This window comes from Emys orbicularis, chromosome 14 (assembly GCF_028017835.1).
Source record: "Emys orbicularis isolate rEmyOrb1 chromosome 14, rEmyOrb1.hap1, whole genome shotgun sequence".
In the NCBI taxonomy this organism is placed as follows: Eukaryota; Metazoa; Chordata; order Testudines; family Emydidae; genus Emys; species Emys orbicularis.
In genome coordinates, this window is record NC_088696.1 from 38,863,241 (window position 1) to 38,886,611 (window position 23,371).

At 39.1% G+C, this 23,371-nt stretch overlaps 1 protein-coding gene and 1 non-coding gene across 2 annotated transcripts in view; both read right to left on the reverse strand.

Moving 5' to 3' along the window:
* The window catches only part of CNOT1 (CCR4-NOT transcription complex subunit 1), a 105,039-nt gene that overhangs the window by 39,967 nt on the left and 41,701 nt on the right, over positions 1 to 23,371 (reverse strand). Inside the window, exons 13-25 of the mRNA XM_065416675.1 lie at positions 22,727 to 22,967; positions 20,969 to 21,088; positions 19,924 to 20,046; positions 19,541 to 19,692; positions 13,411 to 13,561; positions 11,253 to 11,454; positions 10,568 to 10,711; positions 9,256 to 9,380; positions 6,736 to 7,022; positions 5,066 to 5,144; positions 3,132 to 3,365; positions 2,452 to 2,592; positions 973 to 1,152 (exon numbers count right to left, since the gene is read on the reverse strand). Of these exons, the coding sequence (XP_065272747.1) occupies positions 973 to 1,152; positions 2,452 to 2,592; positions 3,132 to 3,365; positions 5,066 to 5,144; positions 6,736 to 7,022; positions 9,256 to 9,380; positions 10,568 to 10,711; positions 11,253 to 11,454; positions 13,411 to 13,561; positions 19,541 to 19,692; positions 19,924 to 20,046; positions 20,969 to 21,088; positions 22,727 to 22,967 (2,179 nt within the window). The remainder of the gene's footprint in view (positions 1 to 972; positions 1,153 to 2,451; positions 2,593 to 3,131; positions 3,366 to 5,065; positions 5,145 to 6,735; positions 7,023 to 9,255; positions 9,381 to 10,567; positions 10,712 to 11,252; positions 11,455 to 13,410; positions 13,562 to 19,540; positions 19,693 to 19,923; positions 20,047 to 20,968; positions 21,089 to 22,726; positions 22,968 to 23,371) is intronic.
* Positions 12,940 to 13,075, reverse strand: LOC135889073 (small nucleolar RNA SNORA50). The gene has a single exon (XR_010561915.1). It is a non-coding gene; the product is annotated as a small nucleolar RNA SNORA50 (small nucleolar RNA).

A 23,371-nucleotide genomic window follows, 5' to 3' on the forward strand; every position in this document is an offset into this window, starting at 1 on the left:
TTAGTTGTCAGATTCAAAACCTAGTTATCTAAACCTAAAGCGTTGTTATACTACTAAACAGGTTTGTAACTAACGTAATAGATAACTAGCAGCCAAAAAATGTTGATAGATATATCCTATTTCCTGACATAAGCTCAGTTACCCCAGGTCTGCTGAACCATACTTTTTGGAATTTAGTAGTCCTGTCAAAAACTTACTCTAAATGAACTAATAAAATTAAGGGATTGCTCCCCTTTCTATAAAGTTATGATTTTAAAATCATGACCATTTGGACACGGTCTTCCCATTTTATATGTAATTCTGAATGGTTTAATATAAAGATTTAATACAAATGTTTCAGAAAGCATTTTTCAAATTTTGCTGGATTTATCTATGTTATCAAAACAGTTAACTAGTCTATAGAAAAACAAGTAAACAGCAGTTGAAAACACTACACCTGCCCTGGAGTCTCCCAAGCTGTTGGTTTTATAGCCCCATTTTCCTTTTAAAGAAATAATCTTTCCTGTGCTACTGTTTGAAATAAAGAACTCCCCCTCCCACACACAGAAGTTACCTATACGGAATGCTGTCAAATGTAAACATTTTCCCCTCTAATCTTTCACAAGTTTTTAGCGGGGTTTTGGAGCTGTGCTCCGGCTCCGCTTCAGCTCCAGGCAAAAACCTGTAGTTCTACTGCTCTGGAGCGGCTCCGCGCTCCAGCTCTGGGCTCCGCTCCAAAGCCCTGGTAGGTATTCTCCAGATGCAAGTAGCACAGGTAGATACCAAACCTACTCAAGGTTTAGAAAGGACTATCTAAAGGCCAATTACAGTACTCAAGGCACTTTTCCTACCCAAATTATGATAAAAACCTGTTTGTCAACTTGGTAAATTATGGATAATTTAGAAGTTTCACACCATATTTGGATAGCAGTGCAGTGTCTATTATTGAAAACTGCAATTAAGTGTCAGAAGAAAAAGCAACATACTACTCACCTTGATATTTCTGTAGGTTTCATTCAGAACCATCTTGTTAAACTCTGGATTCTTAAGAGTGTCAAGGAAATTTGAATATAGGCTGTGAAAATTTGGCTCAATACTGACTCTCTTCATCACAAGATATTGTGAAACCCAAGGCATGAACTCTTCTTTCACAGTTTCCTTCAGCTCCTCAACCTGGCTCCACCACAAAACAAAGTCACAGAAATTAGGATGAAAACAGATGGGGGGGGGGGAAATGATTTGACTAGTAGAGATAAATTTTACTAAATATTTTAGTGTTTGTTTTGACTGAGTGATTCCAGAACCATTTTGGTCATTCAAGGATTACTTTAGCCAATGAATCAACTTAAAACTGTTTCAAGCACTTGAGTGCAGTAACCCCACCTTTTGTGAAATGCTGGATATTTACTGCATTACAGATCATTAAAGAGTTTAGTATAATTTACTGAAGGACAGCCCTGGACATTGAAGGTGTCTGTTCACAGAACAGAGACCATGGGTGGCAGTCCCGGAGCAGGTTTCTACTGTTCGTGTGAACCTAAACTCTAACCTAGAAACTCTAGTGGAAGAGGAGAGCAGCTTAATCTCTGACTATACAATCCTTAGCTCTGATTATCAAACAGATACCAGTTGTGGTTGGGTTTTCTGCAGTGTGAATACTTGTCTAGATCACACCAAAAACAGCCATCAAAGTATTGTCCAAACAGTGATATGACTAGTACAAAACTTCTTTATTATAGCAGCTACCTACTAGGAAGTGTTCCCCTGAAACCAGAGGGGAATAGAATGTGACAATACACAGTTCTAGTTTAGACAAAGGATGTTGCTTTGTGAAGAGAATGAAGCAGCATCATTGAACAAGAGCAGTTAACTATTCAAAGATTACTGGATACCACATTTCTTTGATGTGAAATATAGCAACACTAACATGGTCATTACTATTTCATCTTGCTACTCTTATCTTTGGGCGAATTGTTGAAAATAGCATGCAAAGAATCTCTTTTAGAAGGGCACACTTGAAACTTTTTTAAATGGACTAGATTTCAAGTACTAGAGCGGTCCCTGAACTTGCCATCAATTTTTTTTTTTTTTAAACGAAGTGTGTTGCTGTGTGACAGACCAACCCCGTACATCAGATGTAGCACCCAAAACTATTTTTTAGAAGACCAAAAAAATTAAGCAATGAGATTTCAAGTACATCCCCCTAAAGGGGGGGGAGAAAAGAGGGAATTATTCAATGCAGTGCTGTAGGAATATACATCTTCTAGTCCCACAGTAGAAGAGCTACTAACTCAGACTGAGATGAGAAGAAATTAGTTAATATTCTTACAAAATATAGTTGTAGTTAAGATCTACAAGGTTTGTTTTTTCAACAGTTTCTATTCACCTTCATCATCCATGACATTAGAACAGATTACTTCCTGCTACAAATAGGTAATAAAATGAAACAAGGTAACATTCTGCCACACTTGCCTTCTGTGTCATATTTGATTGAGACAGATTATTGAATATGAAAGCAATTTTTTCCTGAACATTTTCTGGGGGCTCCACAATTCTCTCAGTTTGATCTGTTGCCACTAGCAAGGTATCGATGTTGGTAGTATTAATGGAAGGCTGTAGGAAGATAATGACAATTAAGAAAAACATATTGCAAACAGGGACAGTACTAAGAGGCAAAAGGTCAAGGAGGACTTTTGTTCAGTTTAATAGTAAAGTTAGCACTTTGATCTTCTATTGAGAAAGGTGACCTAAAGAGTGGAAAGAAGCAGTGTTTATGAAGTGTGAATATTCAACCCAATCCCCATTCATTAGGTCTATAGGTGCCTTTTTTAAAGAGGGAACCTGCAACATAAAAGCCATGTTACACCCCCCCCCCTTAATATTTTCTAGCCAAAAAGCAAAATTAGCCAAAGACTCATTGGCAAAAGGCTGGCCTGCGAAGAACAAGGTTACTTACTACCAATCAAAAAAGCTTGTAAGAGACGAAATGCTTTAAGTTACAAATATGAATATGAACAGGATCACAACTTGACAACCTAAAATAAAGAACTTCTCGTGACTGGTTAACCCCTAGGTACTCATTGAGAGTCAGCCGTTCCCATAATTCTGTTGATCTCCCAATAAGAGCCCTATGAAGCGATGGGGTAACTTACCGGCACATCCTTTTTGAAGCTGACTCCAGTTGGTCGGGTGATTGTAATGGTTTTTGCCACAGTGGTGGTGGTGGTGGAGGTGGTTACTATAGTGCTGACTTGGCCAGCAAGAGGAGCTTTTGCTGGGGCCTGGGCCTGGGCCTGAGCCTGGGCAAGTGCAATACTTCCAGGGGTGGTGATTGAACCCTGCATCTTCACAGGAGGATCTCTGGATTGCTGTCCATATTCAATGTACTAGAGTAAGGCAGACAAGAGACGTACTGAAATTCACACAGGTAGCAATGAAACTGCATCCTAATACTCGAGTCCTCCCAACTCTAGTTCACCACATCGAATTTTACAGAAAGTTGCAGTCTGGAAATTTTGTAGGAGAGTTTCTGGGTAATTGCAGAACCAGAATTAAGTCACTCCGTATGATGTATGACATTTGTAAATTCACTTGCAAAACCTAGAGATGAACTCCCTGTTAAGAGAAGTTCTACCAGAGAAGCCTCTTTTCAGTCCCTGTTTATTTAATGGTAAAGGAGGACTGGATGGTATGGCCTTCAAAGGCATGAATGCTATCCCCAAGCTAGAGAGGCTGCTGCTGAGTGCCACAAGGCTTGACTCCCTTCCAAGTCCACAGACAGACAGCATTCCCCACACTGCTGGCCTGCGGAGTGAGAAAAATATAAGGGGAATGTGCGAACATCAAAAGACCTGCTATGCAGAGTGGACAAGAAAGTCTTCCCCAAAGACTTCAATGACACTATAAAGATAGAGGAAGGCTGAACTATGCAGTGATCAAGGAAAAAGCCAGTTCCAATAATCAGTCTTAAATTTCTGCACCCACAGAAGTAATTCTGCAATGGTTAACATTTTCTTTCCATAGTGGTGCATTTGCCTAGATCAGTGGTTCTCAAACTGGGGGTCACAACCCCTCAAGGGGTCTCAAGATTATTATGTGGGGGGTCAGGAGCTGTCAGCCTCCACCCCAAATCCCACTTTGCCTCCAGCATTTATAATAGTGTTAAATATTTTTAAAGTGTTATTAATTTATAAGCGGGTCACACTCAGAGGCTTGCTGTGTGAAAGGGGTCACCAATACAAGTGTTTGAGAACCACGGCCTAGATATTTACAATGCACGGGTCAAAAAGTACACAGATGCCAGATACATCACTTAAACCAATAATCAAATAGTTGAGACAGCTACAAGATTTTGCTTTATTTGTGGAGTAAAGGTATTGTCTACTTGATGTCATGGCAGACCTTTATTTTTACTGAGCTACAACTAAACATTCAAAAGTGTGGCCTTAGGATAACCTTCTGTGCATTCCTCCCCCCACCCCAACAGAAGGATCATTGAGACAAACCCATAATCAACATTGCTTTTACTGTTTGGACTACAGTGCATTCCCATTATTTTGATCAGACCTTCAGGAACCTAGTTCTTCTGTCCCTTGTTTGGATTACTTTTAGCAGGTCTGAACACATAATTTGATCATTAACCACAGAAGAGGGGCATTTATTCAATAGGGAAGCCCAAAATTCTGAAGGAGACAGGAATATAAACCCAGAGAAGATTCATGGCAAGGATAAAATCTTAGACATTAATACATGACAGCACTTTTGAAGTGGCAATATGCCCTGGATGGCCACATGGCTACATAGGTTAGGCACTTCTTTCCAAACGAGCAAGCCAAATAAACTTACAGAAAAATGGAAGGCACTGGTCCCTACCCCTACTGCCATTCCCCCAAACCCAAGGAAAATGCATTCAAGTCTAGAATTTGCTCACACAAAACATTAAAAATTGTTTGTATTTTGTTTTTATGGACTTGTACGGTCATACAAAACTTATGAAGGTTTAGGCCATTTTTAATGCAAATAGAAATCAACTCAATCGATTGTTTCTCAAATTAATGAATTAGTTCTATCATTTTTAAACACTCACCTCCTGTAGGTGATGAGGGAACTGTATAAAGTGACTAATAGAAGCCAAGTGCTGACAATACTGGGGATAGTCCTTCAATCTGTCAACAGTAAAACTATCCATTAGTCAGAGAGAAAGCAAGAGCCCTGATCAAGAACATACCACAGAGCAATATAAACTGGTTACTGGCTATGTTGCTCCCTTAACACATCAAAGTTGCTTCTAAACTTTCCAGCTGTGCTACACAAGTGATTTTTGTAAGAGGATTTGTTGCAAAATAATTTGAGAGCAGTTACCCTTGCATCGCACTCCTATTAAGTCCTATTAACCCATCTATTCCCAAATATTTAACACCTAGACAGTTTACTATTTAGCAAGGCAACAACCTTACTAGATGCTAAATTTTGTGTTTGCAGCAATGGCAGCTTGATTATACTTCTAGTTTAATGTTTAGAACTACCCCTATACCTGACAATGAAGCCTCTCCCTGTATGTACAGTGGTTTTATTCTGTGCATTTGCGAATGCAAGATAGAGCACTACTAAAATTGATGAAAACTAAGTTTTAAAATCCCATGTATAATGGTATGTGCATTTTACCAAGAGAGAAGTAACAGAGGCTGCTAAAGGATTGGGTATGTCAGTCCTGACAGTGCCATTTTATCCTGCTAGGCTATAGAATGTTAATAGCTGTAACAAGACATCCAGCCATATAAAATAAACAGCTGTTTGTATCTTAAATGTAGCCTGAAATATTCCAAGGCTGGATAAGATGATGAAGAAATTGAAGAATAAGGGCAGGAGCATCTCAGGTAGAATCATGTTTTCAGAGCATACATTTAAAGGTGCTAAATTGGCACCTTTTAATTAAGGAAGTCTTCTTAAACATAAGGAAGACTTTTCCCTTGTGTCTCCAGTGATACTTCTAATAGAGCCAGACTATCTGAACAGTTTCCCCATTTGCAAACAGCCTATATTCCTTGCCCCAAATATCTGGGAAAGTCTCCAAGTGTCTGAGGAAATGGTCTCACTGGCAATATTTCATAGGCATTTTGTGGAAAGAGGAAAAATTAAGCATCTGCTAGCTGAAACGTATGCAAATAGTGAAGTTTGGAGATTTTCTCTGTATTACTACAGGGGTATTTCTTGTAACCCTACAGATAGCCAGTTAAGAAGAACATTCCACAACATGGCTCATCCAAGAAGATTTAACACTTTAGTGAGGGACTAAAATTTGTGTTCTATAGCAGCACTTAGTGTCTGACCAATCTCACATTTAAGAAGTAACTTAAGTTACTCTTGAATAAGGATGCACATGTAGAAAATTCTTAACCGGGGATCAAGCTTTACCAGTTTAGTCTCTAAAGTACTGAAATACCATTAAGTCAAGCCTTAACACTTGACTGAATTAGATTTAATAAAATATGGTCAGTTGAATTTTAGAGGTAGAGATGTTTGAATGTAGTTTCAACCCATGTTGACTATATTTAACACAAAAACTGATTATCTTAGGTGGGTTTTATATGTGAGCTTGGAATTGGTTAATTATGTTCCAGTTGTGAGATGTGCAAGTATGATGACATACCATTAATCCTGTATTGCTACTACTAAGCATATGACTAGAGCAGACATAAGTTTAATAAGATATCCCATGCATTTTTTTCTTTTAAAAAGATTACAAAAATCACTCACCTATTTTTAAATCTATCTAGTGCAGCAATACCAAAATAGTACATTTTGGATGCAAAAGGCTTTCGTAAGGCTTCAAGAACATAGCGCAGGGCCAGGCCCAATGCCATGTAAGTAACCAGTCCTTTCTCTATTATCCCACCAAAGAGGCAGGCTGTTATGTGCAGCTCTTTGTCTGGGTATTGGGGGAAAAAACGGTACTCCTCAAACAAGTTCCTCAGCATACAGTTAAACACTTCTCGTTCCCGCTTAATGTTGGAGTCCTTAAACCTCTGTAGCATTTCTAATACCTGCAAAGAAATAGAAACTGTTACCAAGAGACTGATTTCATCTCAGCCCTTTCACACCAGTGGGTTCAAGAGCACCTGCAACTAGTCACTAATGTAAATTGCACTGGGAAAACCCAATTCCCAGTGCAAAACTGCCAAACCTGAGGGCAGGGATCTATATGTAAAACTCAAACTTTTTTTTATTATTTAAAGTCTTGTCAAGAGATGGCAGGACAACTAGCTTTAGTGTAGCTGTTCCACAGATTCTGTGGATGCTAGAAACTTCATCTGTTCGTACTGTAGCTGTCTTACAATTGTTCAGGTCAGTATCTTTTTTGCAAAAGCTTTTGAGTAGTTTGTCAATCTGATAGCACTGCTACATTTACAGGTCATGTGGCTTCATCTTAGCTGTACATATTCAAATTGGGCTAAGTTTATGTACATAGTATCAGCCCAAAAGTATTCATTTTTAAAGCACTGAAAAGTGCAATTATGGTCAGAAAAGGGACCATGTTTAAAAAAACACCCACTACCTCTCACTCAGATCTGCTCTCCGCATATCCCAGCTGATGTCTGCTTTAGGCCTTATTTTAAGAAAGATCTCTTGTTAGCACAGTACAGCTAACAAATGAGAAAGAAAGCTAGATTTTATTTGGTTCAGAGTAAATTCTGATTGCAGAATCATTAGGATAATACACAAGTCACACACCCCTCATTTGAATTTCATTCTAAGGTTGAGTTTGTAGGACTGGCAGTTATACAGATCTTTAGCTGTAAAACTGATTGAGTTTGATCAAAACATGGAATCCCAAGAAGTCATTTTAATTGGTATAATAGTTTTAAATCTTCCCCAGGAATCTCTAAATAGTTATGAAAGTAACATTCAAGGCTTCACAACAGGAGGGTTTCAAGCACACAGTAAGGAACGAGTGTGCAAGTATTTTACATACCAATTGTGCACCTGAGCAATAACTCCAATTATGCCCATCTGTGCAAATAAAATGTCAGACTGTCTTAAGCTGTACTCTCATATGCATGTAAACTGCTTTTAAAAAGGCAGTTTTTCTTCAAACCTATGGCCTTGGCGAAAGGAATAAATAAGCAAAATCCTATTTTACTCAGGTCAAATGGACAGTTTATCAATTTTCTTCAAAATCCTCAGACATTCTAGTTTGTCAGATCAATACTTCCGACATGCTTGCTTCTGAGTTAAGACAATCCCTTGAATGTCATTTTAGCAGAGTAAATACTTTCATTCTAATTTTCCCCCACTTCAATATACATGAAGTAATTGGAAATTCAGCACCAGATTTTTTTTTTTTTTTTTACACAGTATTTGGACTGTGAAGTAATTGATTGGGGGAAGGTTCCCAAGAATATTTGCTGTAGATTAGACCTGCTAGAGTATTGCTCATAATTTCATTTTTTCCTTTATCAAATATTAAAGGCCATGTTTATATTTATAAATTTGTCAGATTTATTTGCAATGGTCGTCAAATGAGAATTTTCTTTGTACTGCTCCTAAATTTGATTCTGAAATACAGGAAGTAGAGATCATTAAACAGTGCTTTTCAATAATCCGTAAGTGTGCAAATATATTTAGAGGGACATCGTTAACTTGAAATAGTCTATTTCAACAAGCAAACTGAACTTGGCCTCAGGATTATACTTGCCACTGAGTCTCCCTGATATTTTTGTCTCTTAAAAAAAAAAGAAAATTTGATAATAAAGTGTTTTCTTCTCCCTGTTGTGCGAGACACCCAAGAAAGGTGAAATTGACTAGTGACAGGAGAAGTAAACCAAACCACTACACAGTACTGTCAAGGGTATACGCTAAAACTGAAGAGAGTATTTTTCACTTGTCATTTATAGTAATTTTAGGTGTTAATTGCATAGGTTAAATTATATTTTTATCTGAAAAGAATTAAGTTAACGGTGTCCCTTTAAGCTTTGGCACCAATGTTAAATACTTGTGCTTGGATTTCACATGACTAGGTCCACCCAATTTAACGTTTTCAGCAGCTAGAACTTAAAACTGCACTTAATGCACAAGTGCAACTGGGTGTTTTTACCCTGTGTACAACAAACAGGTTCTTGAAAATTTGTGCACTCAATTTACTTCCTCAAACTGCAACCAAACAAAAAGCAATGTTGCTATTGCCTCAATATTTATTAAAGACATTAAGGAGAATTACTTTCAACCATAAAACAGGTCTCTGGACAAGTGATGTGATCATTGCAGAAGGAAACTCACCTCATCTACAGACATGGTGGGGTGTGGTGGATGATTATAAATGCGCTGAAAGTAGCTGTTCGCTTCATCATCTATTTCTTTACTAAAGTGCTGATTTGCCTCTGGCCACACCTGAGATAAGTCAGCTGTTGGGAAAATGGACAAAGAGTAACATTTGAGTTAATTCATTAGCAAATGACCTTTTTCCTTGTTCTTTTCAATTCATTTTCAGATATCTGTTCAAACATATGTAGAACCTACATAGTTCTCTTGACAGGGCTGAAATGCTTTTAAGTAGTTTTTGTTCATTTAATGAGCACAAGTTTTATTTAAAACCACAGGTCTGTTAACTTAGTAAGATTTGTGTTTTGCCAACAGTGATCAATCTGAAACAAACTGAATGTTAAGCTAGTGCTCCTAGAATAAATTTCACCTCTAAAGTTTATTATATTGAGGCCTAACCCAATGTGCAAATGAACATAAAAAGAGCATGCTACACAACACTAACATGCAGACAGTCTTTCACACAAGCTCTTTCAGGTCAACCAGTGCACTTCAAGCCAAGTCACTGAATGCTCAGCCCAAACTGCAGAGGGTCAAATCAACCTCCAGCTGTACGTTCACTGGGGACCTATTAGTTTAGCTTTTCACACATTCAGTTTTATGGACAAGCTGCCAGATAGTGGACTTACTGATGTCTGAAAGGTTTAATATCCAATTGCACCTCTTAGTCACCAAAGCAAACAGTGTGAAATTTGACTGTATGCACAGTCAAGAGATACAGCTGTGCCAGTTAGACTCTTGGCTGGACTGGGGAGACCAAATATTCCATTCTCCGAAACAAACTAGCCTGAATTAATTTTTCTTCCCAGTTTTAGCATTCTAATTCACCACTTCCTCCCTTTATTAAATCCTCTGACTGCTAATATCCCACTCAAAGCACCTCTGGTTTATTAGTTCTCTACAGAATTTCATTTTTGTAACACTAATATCTCTCACACATACATATATAAACCCCCTTATAAAAAGACGGGGCATATTTTGTTCATATACAGCAGAAAAAAGAAGCAGAGCAACCCTGTTCATGCGGGTTTATAACATTTCATGGAGTTATTTACTTTACTACAAAACTGCTTCTTTCTACTCCCTCAGGGCTACTCGGCAAGCTTCTACTGCCAGCAGTTTTAAAGTAGCCGGTTTCACGGTGCAGAGTGAAAACCAGAGCCACGTTTCTGGGCTCTGCCGTCTCCTGGCCACAAGCCTGCCCTGGAGGAAATGCAGGTTAACTGCAGACCACAGTCACACTTCAGTCACAGACAACACTACCACTTACAAGGTTTCATCTTACTCTGCTGGAATGTAGGCTGGTTCAGTCCAGATGTACTCAGTTTCCTTTGCGCGAATGGATCATTGTTCACTGCAGGGAGGCCAAGGGCCCCAGTCCCTATACCAGTTAGGCTACCCGTAGTAAGACCACCTACTGGGGCCAAACAAGGTATCAGGCATCTCATTTGTACTCAGCTACTTGCATGTAGTAAGAAAAAATGCTTATTCCCACAAACTTGACCAGCTAGGTCACGTAATAACTATCCCCATGTTATCCAATTTCATATGCAACTTTTTAGTCCATATTACGCTACTACCAGCGGTCTACTGAAGTCTGTCAAAAGGCTCAGATTGTTCCCAATCAAAATGTCATCCTTTTATTCAAATGCAGCACTTTAATATACTTCAGATGGTCTTCAATGGGCAAAACATTCCAAGGAGGTCAGAACTGCATACCCACAATTTTTTATTTTTATTTTTTAAATGGGACCCTCCCTTTATTGAAGTACATTATATTGATTTGTTATGCTGCACTGAGCACTTTGGTGTGGAAGTGGGAGCAAAGGTTATGTAATTTTAATTAAATCCTAGCAAATATAAGCATACTGCTGTTCTTGCCCAATACCTCTGACCAAGGCAACTGTAGCAGTACTTGAACAATTCTGTTACCTCAAAATGCAAACAAGTAGTACCTGGAAGTTGTGAAGAGAGTCCTCCAATGCCACTGAAAGCAGTTGTCTGATTTTGGGTGGAAAGGGGAGGAAATACTTTTGCTGGTGACTGAGGTGTACTGAAAGCAGAACCCAAATTTGGAGGGAAGCCTTGCATACTCGGGGTATGTGGAACAGCTGAACCACCTAAACTAAGAGATGCCATCCCAGCAAGCGGGTCAATCTGAATAAAGAAATGCAGATTATAAACAGCCATATACACTTATCAGCTCTTCTTAGCAATAACTGACAGACACCACTCCAATAGTTTCTTAGGGACTATTTTTAACACATAGGTGCAACTTTAGCCTATGACATCATACAGGTCACCCCAACAAGATCCTGTTTATCTACAAAATGTTAGACATTTAGCACATTTTTAGATTTAACCTAAGACTGCTACAACCCTAGAGATGTAAAATTCAAGTCTATTAAAAGCTTTTGGAGATTCAAGACCTTAGTATTACACATTTGACTTCGAACAACAAAAATTGGATTAAAAACCAATACTTAGATATCTGCTATTACAGCAACTTATGACTTTCAGTTTTAGGTCACATTAAAAGTTATTGGCTGCAGTGAAATTTCATGATCAACACTATTTATAGATCTCATTGTATAAGGGATCCCATTGTGTCCAATTTTAAGAGAAAACTGGAACATGATCTTTTGCATAGGCCTTCAGAGATCCCACAATATTAGCAACTATTAGAGATGCTGACTCTAGGAGAAAGAACGAGGAGTACTTGTGACACCTTAGAGACTAAAATTTATTTGAGCATAAGCTTTCGTGGGCTAAAACCCACTTCATCGGATGCATGCAATGGAAAATACAGTAGGAAGGTGTGTGCGCGCGCGCACACACACACACACACACACACACACACCCATGAAAAAAATGGGTGTTGCCACACCAACTATAAGGAGAGTGATCAATTAAGGTGGGCTATTATCAGCAGGAGAAAAAAAACAAACTTCTGTACTCACACCTTGTCAACTGTTGGAAATGGGCTATCCCTATTATCACTACAAAAGTTTTTTTCCTCCTGCTGATAACAACCCACCTTAATTGATCCCTCCCATTATAGTTGGTATGGCAACACCCATTTTTTCATGTTGTTCGTGTGCGCGCGCATCTTCCTACTATATTTTCCACTGCATGCATCCGATGAAGTGGGTTCTAGCCCACGAAAGCTTATGCTCAAATACATTTGTTAGTCTCTAACATGCCACAAGTACTCCTCATTCTTTTTGCTGATACAGACTAACACGGCTACCACTCTGAAACCTGACTCTAGGAGGTGAGAGTTCTAGAACTGCACCATCTATCCAGAAGATGGCCAGGCTACAGACTAGTTATCTAAAACATTCTGCTGCTCTAATTGCTCACAATAGAAGTTTGTATTGTTCCCAGGATATTATTTAATTGGGAAAACTACTCCTTAGATAAACCTCTTCTGAGAGCTGTTAAACTGCTTTACTTCTTTAGCCTGCAAAATATTGATGCCTTTGACATCTATAGAAATACTGAAGTGCCACTAGTTTATAGGGAAAAAGTTAATTTCTTAACATTTCAATGTGCCATTGAATGTAGTTGCTAGAAGCAAAATCTGTCTGGAATGTGTTGCTCCCAGAGGAGGAAGGGGTGGTGAGCGGCAGGGAGTAACTTAAATGTACCTTGTTTTTAAAAGAGCAGTTCAGTTGAGAGCTGAAGAGCCCCAGTTATAACAAGTCCTTATGCTCTAGCACTGTTGCTTGGCCCGTGAAACTACAAACAAGACACATCAGGTTCAAAGGCAGTGCTTATTCCTCAAAAGTCTCAGTAAATTCTTTACCACTTTAAAGAAACCTTCACTATATTTTTAATTAAGCCAAATTTGTATTTCACTTTTTACTGCTCCCATTCTAAGCATCAGTTACTTGTTACAAACATTCCAGAAGTGAAAGTTAGCTCTGAACTAAACCCATTACACACTATTTTGTAGTTAAAACACAAGCAAATTATGTAGACATGCATGTACAAGTAGTTTAAGGGAGCCAACTGACATATTATTTAGTTCCGTTACCAGAGTTCAGTTTATGCAGCAAACACAAATACCAATTATCACTGTTCTGAAACTGTAGCATGTCATTTATCTACCTGTACAGGAGAGATGGCATCCAAGCTGCTAGCACTTGGTGGACGTCCCTTTGGCATGACTCCAGGTGGTGGCTGTCTAGCCTTGTTCATGACATTACTGCAATTGGCTACCATAGTGAGGATGGTCTCTGACAGCTCCTGAGAAACGCTCCTGAGCAGAGAAGAGTTAGGTGATAAGCCATATGGCATTCCTGAGGCTGGCCAATCCAGCCTGTTCAGTTTCTCTTTAGCAAGCAGGACCATGTATTTCAAGACAGGCAATAAGTGTGGCTTTGGAGAAGTAGATAAAAGTTAAGATTTTGCAATTACTTTACAATAATTTGACTATCCCTACTGTTGTATCTCTTCGTTAGACTCACTAAGAAGTGACTTGAGAAGCACTCCAGAGACTTCTAGAACCTACGAACTGCAGCGTGTCTTTCTAAAAGACTTACGCTAGACCTTAAACCCAAAGCAGATGGCTGAGTGACTGTAGATACAATCTTTAGTGAAAAGTTACATTGTTAAGTCAATATGCTTATCCCCCTCATGCTAAGAAGATGCTTGTTTTCAGATCCACAGTTCATCAGGCACTGGAACATAAGGAGTAATTATCAGTAGTACCTTATAGCTCTAAGCAAGCAACAAAACCCTGCCCCCTCTGGTGTACAGGCAGTCTTCGCACTTACGACAACTGGTTCCTGAAAACCGCGTTTAAGTCGAAACATCGTAACTTGGAACTGCAATCCACTACATTGCAGGACCGAGCGTCGTAAAGTCAAATCAGGGTATCAATTCATAAGTGCCGTTCCTCATAAGTAACTGTACTATATTGAATCTTAGCTACATTTTATTTGATTTCCATTCCATACATAGGAAAAGGACAGTCTTGATAGGGAAATTAGTTTTCCAGACTTTATTATCCTGTGTCAATACTCATGTCTTAGATACACTACTGAATAACTTCAAGGATTAAGACACACTGGGTCGCCTAAAAACAGAATATGCATCTTTGCCACAACAGAGTTAAAAAAGAACAGACTCCTAGGAAGCCCTAGTCTATTTCTTGGCACGGGGATCTCTAAAAAACAAAAAGGGCTGTACTGCTTCAGAAAGCCTTAAGTAAATGTCAGAAGTGCATGCTGCCCAAGATGAGGGCATCTTTCAGTGGGCTCTTAGACCTTACACAGTAGTAAGTAGTCAGAAGATAAAACTATTAATTTGTTATCCTCTGAAATATTACAACTGGCCTTCTCATATAGAAATAGATCCAAGGCTAGACTTGTCATTTGCCTCTTAAGACAAGTCTTTATAAAAAGAATCCCTTGTTCTACATTAGCTATAGCACCCACATTTTGTGAAAAGTGAGCAGCTACCCAGTAAGCAGACCTCAGAATTTTGTAGGAGGAGTGCTTTCTCCCCCCTTCCACAGACTGATCAGAATTAAAGTGGCCTTAATGCAGTTTCTTAATTCACTAATTAAACTAAACTGAATTATGGTCACTTCAATTCTGAACAGAAGCATCCACACAGGGATTTCACGCAGTTCAACTAATCCACTTCCAATTCACACCTTTAGTTAATTTGGATTAATTTTCCTGGATGTCCCCCATGTAGGCAAGCCCAAAGTATTGCCTATTCTCCATCTATAGTACATCTGTAACCAGCTATTACTGTAGGAGGAGCACCTCACAATCCCTACTATATTTATCCTCACACCACCCAAGTGGTAGGGAAAGTGCTATTATCCCCATTTTACAGATGATGAACTGAGGAAAAGAGACAGTGATTTGCTCAAGGTCACAAAGTAAACTGGGTTCAAGTCCCCACTCTGTTAAGTCTCCAGAGTCTGAGGCTAACCCCGCTAAGAGGGGGGAGGGATAGCTCAATGGTTTGAGCATTGGCCTGCTAAACCCAGGGTTGAGAGTTCAATCCTTGAGGTGGCCATGTAGGGAACTGGGGCAAAAGTCTGTTTGGGGATTGGTCCTGCTTTGAGCAGGGGGTTGGACTAGATGACCTCCTGAGGTCCCTTCCAACCCTGATATTCTATGATTCTAACCACTAGACCATCCTTCCTTATGCACTCATTTGTAGCAGTTAAGTCACATCAAGAGAGTCAGTTACATTAAATGCTTTCTGAGCAATCCTTTTTAAGAAAGCCATTGCTGTAATTGCTACATGGATACTATGTGGATGTGAGGATGAGATTGTTCGTTATGGAGTCTATTTAAATAAGGCTCACACTTATGAAAGTTTGAAGCCAGCTTGGATAAAAACTAAAAAGAATTCATATTTTATTGAAATTAAATACAGGTTCTTTTAAAAAATAAACCCATTTAAGATTAAATTCGAAGTTGACACCCTATGTTAAGGCCTTAAATGATTAAAATAATTTAAATGAAATACAAAAAATATTAAGCAGTACATTTGATGCCAAGTCTTAAAGAAAGTCAAATAACTGAATTGGTGGACGTCACTAGTTAACCACCTGGAACTAGAATTTGTTGAAGTGCTAAAGCAGCTGTAGAGAATATTTTCTTCATTTCAGTTTATTCAACTACTTCAGGTCAATGACTAATTCCTTCTAAGGTGAGCCAATTGGGAGTTGGGGAAAAAAGCAGGAAAACTTAGATTGGAAAAGAAAAAACATGTATACACACTAGATGCAAGGATGAGATCTACTAGTTCCATAATCTTGAAGGACACAGTAAATTGAACTGATTTCTGATCACTAACTAGTGAATAGTTCCTTTACTCATTAATCAGTTTTAAATGCAAAAAAAGTTTAGTGAAACATGTACGTTTCTAGCACATTTAATTTTATTTAATAAAATTAAGTTTAGATGGAAATACAAATAGACAAATCACAAGCAAAAAAATTATCTAAGAGAAATGCATCATCCACCATTTTCTAAAATACTAAAAGACTTCAAATTAAGAAACTGAATAAGTGTCAATTAAGCGGTTTAATGGCTTGAATAATGGGTACAGTTATGATGTATCCTCCGGGTTAGCATAACGTTATGTTAATTTGTAACTAAATCTGTTTTAATGGCTATCAACCAATGAGGATCAACCTCTCTTTAGGAAAATAACTAAAAAATACAAGTGCAAAACATGATTAAAATCAATTAATGATTCCTACTTGCTGATTTAAATCCTATTAATGGTGATTTGAAGTCAATACACCCTGTTTGAAAACTCCAATGTTAACCTAATATGCCATGAATTCTACAAGAATCTCTCATACTAATGTCCTGACATCTAGGCAGCAAAAAGAATGGATATACCTCAAAATAGGTAAAAATTGAAGACTCCGATTTTTCATCTTATAACATTACTACTCCTTGGGGAATTCTGCACCACTGCGCAATGCAGAATTTTGAGGAAATTAATGTGCATGTGGAATTTTCTTTCCCCCACAGAAATGGGCTGCAGTGCTGCTAGCCGCCACTGGACCCAGCAGATTCCTGGCAGCTGGCAGCTGCCAGCATGCCCTGAGAAAAGGAGAGGGCAGCGGACAGAAAACTCTGTGCAAGCCTGGGATTGAGCATCAGGCAGTTTCTCCCTCCAGATCCCTAGGCTTAAGGTGGGATATGGGGGGCACGTGTGGCTAGACTCTTGGGGGAGGAGGGGGAGGCAAAGGGGGCAGAGAAACAGGAACTAGGTTGTGATAGGGATTTCTGTAACTACTCCTGGGGAAATTTTTGTGTGTGTCTCTGTATCGTTACAGACACTTGCTGACAGGTATTTTGAAATAAATTACCAAAATAATTGAAACTGGCATGATTATACAGTGTGTTATTTTGACGAATAAAATTTGCAGAACTTAAATATTGTGTGCGGAATTTTTAATGTTTTGGTGCAGACTGCCCCCAGAAGTACATTACGTAACAAATTCTAGGTTTAAAATTTAAGTATCTCTGCATATGTTAACTTTGCAAAGGATCATTTAGAATTGGTATGACAAACATGGAAGCCCATTTGCTTTTAACGTAGCAGCCCTATTGAGAAATACAGGAAGATGCCCCACCTACTTACTCTGCAACTACAGGAAAAGAGGATCATAAAATTTTGTTCATCAATATAAAAAAATATTAGGAGAGGCTGCATTGCCAGTTAGGTATGGCTCCATAAACATTCGACCCCACCGGTTAAATACAGTAACACTTTTTTAAAAAAAAATTTAGGTATCATTCCTTCCAGTAAGTGAAACCTATTTACTCTTTTCCTTGACTCAATTCTCCTCTCCTCCACTCATTTTTCTATATTCTCCCTCTTGTCCTCTTTTCCCATGTTGTGTTTACCCCTTTCCACATTATCACTCCTTTCCTGTGTTCACTATTCAGTCTCCACACTCTCCCAAATCTCCATTCCTCTTTCCACCCCCCCCCCCCCCGCCCCAAACTGTCTCCTATACTTCTTCCCAGGACATAAGTTCACCAGCCAGCCTCATACCTCTGAAGTCCAAACACTACCATCCTCTCCTCGAAAATCAAGCATGTGTACAGACATTGAGAACCCTCCGCCTTCTTCCCCCCCACCCCAAGAAACATTCACTCTCATGCAGCTTCCCAGAAGCTCAAATAGGCAGTCTGTGTATCATGTGCCAAGCATGTCCCAACTCCCTTATGCCCACCCACACAAGCAGCCTCTCCTCCTCCTCTGTTCTCTACTCTAGTCTCAGTAGTTCCTTCCCCTACATTTGCACAAAGGCGGCCATTCGCTCTCCAAGCCCTTTGATTCCCACACTTGCACTTCTTGTTCTTCCACTTACTTTGCCCCTTCAACCTCAAGATGAGTCTAGCCCTGCTCAGAGAATGGGAACTGTTGTAGAGCAGGAGGAGGAAGTGAGGCAATATCTGTTCTTCCTCCTCCCCCCACTGGCTCTGCCAGATACAATGATTCAGGAGCGAGTCAGCACCAACAGGAACTAAGGGTAAGGGAGAGAGAAAATGATGTGGTCTTGGGAGAATTAAGAGGAAAAAGAAGAAACCTTTTCCATTTTTATCCCTCTACACAGAGCAGGGAAGGTATGTTTGGGAGCACGGGGGGGGGGGGAAAAGAACATGCACATCTATTTCATCCCAGTGACTGCACCTAGAGGGACACTTGTGGCAGCTTTTTAGGGTCATGAAACCCCTATAAATACAAGTACTTTAAAAAAGGTGCTACCACCAACTTGACCCATTGCATACATATTCCTTGAGTAGAGGATTCCCCACCCCCCTTCAAGTAACTTAGTGGTCTGTGAGTTTATCAGACACTTAGCAGTTAAACAGATTTCAGTGTCTACGCTCATCTGACTTCATTGCAAACTGTTCTTCAGAGTAAACAGCTGTTTAAAACTTATTGCTATAGAGCAAGATTGCTGTGTTTACTAGCATAAGGACAAAGTGGTTTGGTCAAACAAAGATTTCCAGGACATTTCTAGCATCACTAGAAGTTCCTGGCACATCATGTGTTGAAATTAGACATCCCTATAACTAAAGTGCTGGTGTATCTTCCTAAATACATGATGCACCATGGTGCAATTTCAAGGTAAAATGACCGGGAAACAACTTCCCCCATAAAATTACAATAAATCTGAACTTAACTTCTAGCCAGAAAGTTGACTAAAATGCTTGTTTCTAAATAGGGCTGAAATCCAAGATTTTAGACCTGTGATTGTGATTAAGAAAGCCTGCACACAAGACTCTTTTCTTCTCAATCTAGTCTCCGTTAGTAATTTTGCTGAAAGTGTGCAAATGGTTCAGATTCTTAGATAAAAATTAAGAGGAAGTAACAAAGGATTGAGAAGATTGTTCTGGACCTTCTAGTTCTCCACCCCAGGGAACATCAGGGTTCAGAGCACAGCCAAGTTATTGCTTGTTCTTAGTGACCACTATGCAGACTAAAGCTTTCTAAATCCAGAGATAAAGAAGATTTTAATAGCTTATGCCTAATACTTGCGAGTACTGTCAAGAGGAGTTTAGCAATAAGATAGAGCCAATCATGTGTTCAGTCTAGGACTGGCTCTAGATGGTACAGCCCCATGTTTCATATGCACCAAGGGACTCCAAACCTCAGTTTTAAGATCGTTTTGCAACTAGGACACTTGCAGCTGAGTCTTCAAGCATATGCAGTTACCATAAGCGTGCAATTTTCTTACCCAGCACAAGCTTGTAGGCAGGCCAGCATAGTTGCCAGTGTTTCTGGAGGAAGCTGAGCACTTTTGGGCTGGTCTTTCTCTGGGGCAAGGCCCCCCAAAATAGATGGGCATCGTCTCTTTAAGAAGGTCATACAGGCCTGGATGAAGGGCTCCTGGGGAAGAGAAATTCTTTTAATCTCTATTTAGACTGCATATCAGCCATGATTTCAAATTTAGCAATTGCAAGGTGGAAAGAATTGCACTAAGCTATTACATAGTTCAACATTTTCACTGAACTGACAGACTAAAGAAGTTTTCCACAACTTCAATACTACTTAAAACTATTATAGTGACTTAAGTCACCAAAAATAAAATGCAGAAATGAAATAAAAATCCTGCTTTACCCCATGCTCCCGAATTTTATCTGTGAGCCATTTGTCAAGTTTGAGGTATTCCCGTCGAGAGGCAAGTGCAGCAAGGTCAATAACAAAGGCAAATGGAGTACCATTTAGCAGCATTGACAAGGCCTAAAGAAAAAAAAATAAGACTACTAGTCAAAATATCAGGTTACCCTGCCCATTCTTTCACGATCTCTGCTCCCCACCTACTTTTTGGACGAGTTTTGCTACAACATGCTGCTACTGCTTTCTTGGTCAACAAAAAAATTTGGTACTATTAGCTTCATAGTTATGTCTTGCTTATAAGACTAAGCAAGTGGTTCTAGATCTGAAAGCATGACACTACCTTCAACTAGACTTGACCTTGTGCTTGGGCTTTTACAGTCTTAATATGAAGCCTTACCAATAAGTGGCAGAATAATAAAAAAAAAAGTTACTCTGTTTCTATCGCAACACCACAGAAATCAAATCAAAAATCTCTCATCACTCCCTGAGCACAACACAGGAGTATTTCACATCCATTCTGAATGTGCCTCATGGTCAACAGTAGTTGATGCACAGAAATTTTTTTTCAGAAGGCAGTCTGTCCAGCTATACCAAATGACACCCCAAATTTGTTACATCCACTTTAACAGGTGACAGATACCTCAAAAAGGTGATAAATACCTCAAAAATAAGTCAGCTGAAACTGTACAGCACATACAATTTCAGTGGACTAGTATGGAAAGTTACTGAACTATTGTCACTTGTTTAACATACTTAAGTACAACGGTGCTATCTTTAAACAAGTTTAATTTTCTAGAGTAAGTTTCTTATGCTCCCACTTCCAGCATCTTCAAAAAAAGTAAGTCTGTTGAAACTATTCTTCTAGTTCTAGATCATTTTTATAGTCTTGATACCCACTTATGCCAACATCTGAATCCAGACATTCTAGCAATACAGTTCTTACTAGCTTTCTATCACTTGCTAGTTTAGTTTCCCTTATAAAAAGGAACATGAAGTTCATACACAACACACTAAGTAAGTGACAAATGCCTCTCAAAGAACTCACCTTCAAGTCTTGGGCAACATCGAGAATGCGTGACAATTTTGCCTGGTCATACTGCTCCCCTCTCATGTACCATTCAGCCATTGCATGCATGATAAGTTGGCGTATTGAAGGAGACTGGCCCTAGGGAAAGTTAAATTGTGATTTCACTTTGTACAGAGCTGCCTTTAAAAAAACACCGCACTTTAGGTTGTTACAGAAGTTTACATTTGGAATAGCTCGCTCACACACTTATGCAGGATGTTTCACCTATACGCCACAGTTTTAATGGTGTTTATATGCAAGTTCTGTAGTTAATACCAGTTATATTTCACTCAGATAATCTACTGTAAGAACCTAAAATCACCACTTAGAAATGATTCTACATCTTTGAATTTCCTTTTAATGGAAAAACAAGTTGAGTTCACATCCCATGTTATTCCACCAGTAAACCGGTCTAATTCTTTTCCCATTCACATAGGAATGGAGATTGGAATAAACTATTGTAGCATGCCATCTACACTTATGTAATGGAATACCACATCTCATGGCTTAATACATGTTCTTGGAGACAGAATGGGAGTGAGATCCCAAAAACAAACAGAATTCAGCTTTTCATTGGTATCAAGGGTCTTAAAGTCTAGCTGTTCACATCTTGGGAGCACTTAATTTTACCAGCTGATGGAACTGCATCATGAAAGATAGATCAATGTTCTGCATTTATGCCACAACCTGGGCCAGTGGAAAACTTCAGATCTTGCAGTTAAGATCTTTACTCAACTCATGCTTTGTTGCGGAAGGCTTTCTCCAATCAAGCAATAAAGACAACCCTACCCTTCAATTTAAGAGATTTTCCTAATGTAAACAAAACCACCACAACACAACTGGGAGAGCTTGAAATGAATGACAGTGCTGAATGACCATGACTTCACAGTCAGTTTAGACCAGGACCAGGTCAGTTTTGTATCATTGAACTTCACTGTTCAGATGTACTTGAGCACAACAAGATTCTTCTAAAGCAGATAAGCCAAAAGACACAGGTCTCAACTACAGCCATCTTTTCCTTACCTCTCCCATTTGGGTAGCTCCATCACTGGTAGCAATGGTGAAAGCTATAGCATGGAGAGGGCAGCACGTAACCCCAAAACAGCCTGTGCTAAATGAGTACATAAGCCTCATATTTGCATACACTAAAAGGATACACAGGCAGCCACTTCATGACAGCTCTCAGTTTAACAAATACAGGAATTGTAGTATTGCATCAGACAAGTGTGACATCTGTCAAGTATACTGCCGTACAGATACTTCAGCCCAGGATGTACAGTTATGGAATAGCCAATCTCTAGTTAACAATTGGGCTTATGCCTGAACCTGACAGTTTATATCCCAAGATAATGTACTTCTTACAGGGGACAGAGTAATAGAAGATTTTTTGTTTTGTTTTAAACACTCCATGTACCAACCAGCAAGACTTCAGTTTTACAAGGTCTTAGATTGAGCCTATATTCAAGTTTGAGTTTCCTAAGCTGATCTGTTGTTAAAGAGTACTTATTTACACAATGCAAAAGAGAGACCAAGTCTCAGCAGTTTGCCTTAAGATCCGAGTGGTAAGCAATCACCAGTGAATTGCAATATTTCGTAGAAAGTATTGCGTTTTTATACTACCCTGGTCATAAATGAAGACATTTCAACGCTTTGCTGTTCCAGCTGCCAAATCAATCCAACACAAGCTTCTAAAATAAAAGTAATCAAAGCTTTTGAGTACTCAATTGAAACACTTACCTGTCCATGCCACGCATAGTGCAAAATGATGGCAGAGTTGGGATGGTTGCCAAGGAAAATTGGCATCAGTGTAGAGATGAGTTCATGGCGCAAGGTATGCCAGGAAGTGTTGATCTGTAATAAGGCCAATACCAACATATCTGGGCAGTGCTTGATAGGGAAACTGAAGAGCTGCTTAACTTGCTCATACTGCCCCACTTCTGCCAACCGCAACAGAGACTCAATCAAATCCAGGCTCTTCCTAACAAAAACACAAAGTTACACACTAGATGACTAACAGGATTCTGGTCTGCAGGCAATGCTAAGCATTATTAAAATGCCAATTTTAAATAAGCAAACTTCATACAACTTTTACAGCTTTGTTGAACCCAATTGAGCCTGCAATGAGAATATTCCTATCTGATTTTCATTAAATATTTAAACTCTGCATTTAATAAAAGGCTCAAAAAGGTCAGAGTCAACTACTCTTGTGGTGAAGAGGAATTAAAAACCTCCACCTCCAACTGAGATATTTCAGGTTGAATATACAACTGAAAACTGTGGCTATATGTATACACTTTAAAAACTCGTGTTTTATTTCAGGTACCTGGAGCAAGCTCCTCCAGTGTCCGGGGGGGGGGGGGGGGGGGAGAGAGAGAAGAAAAG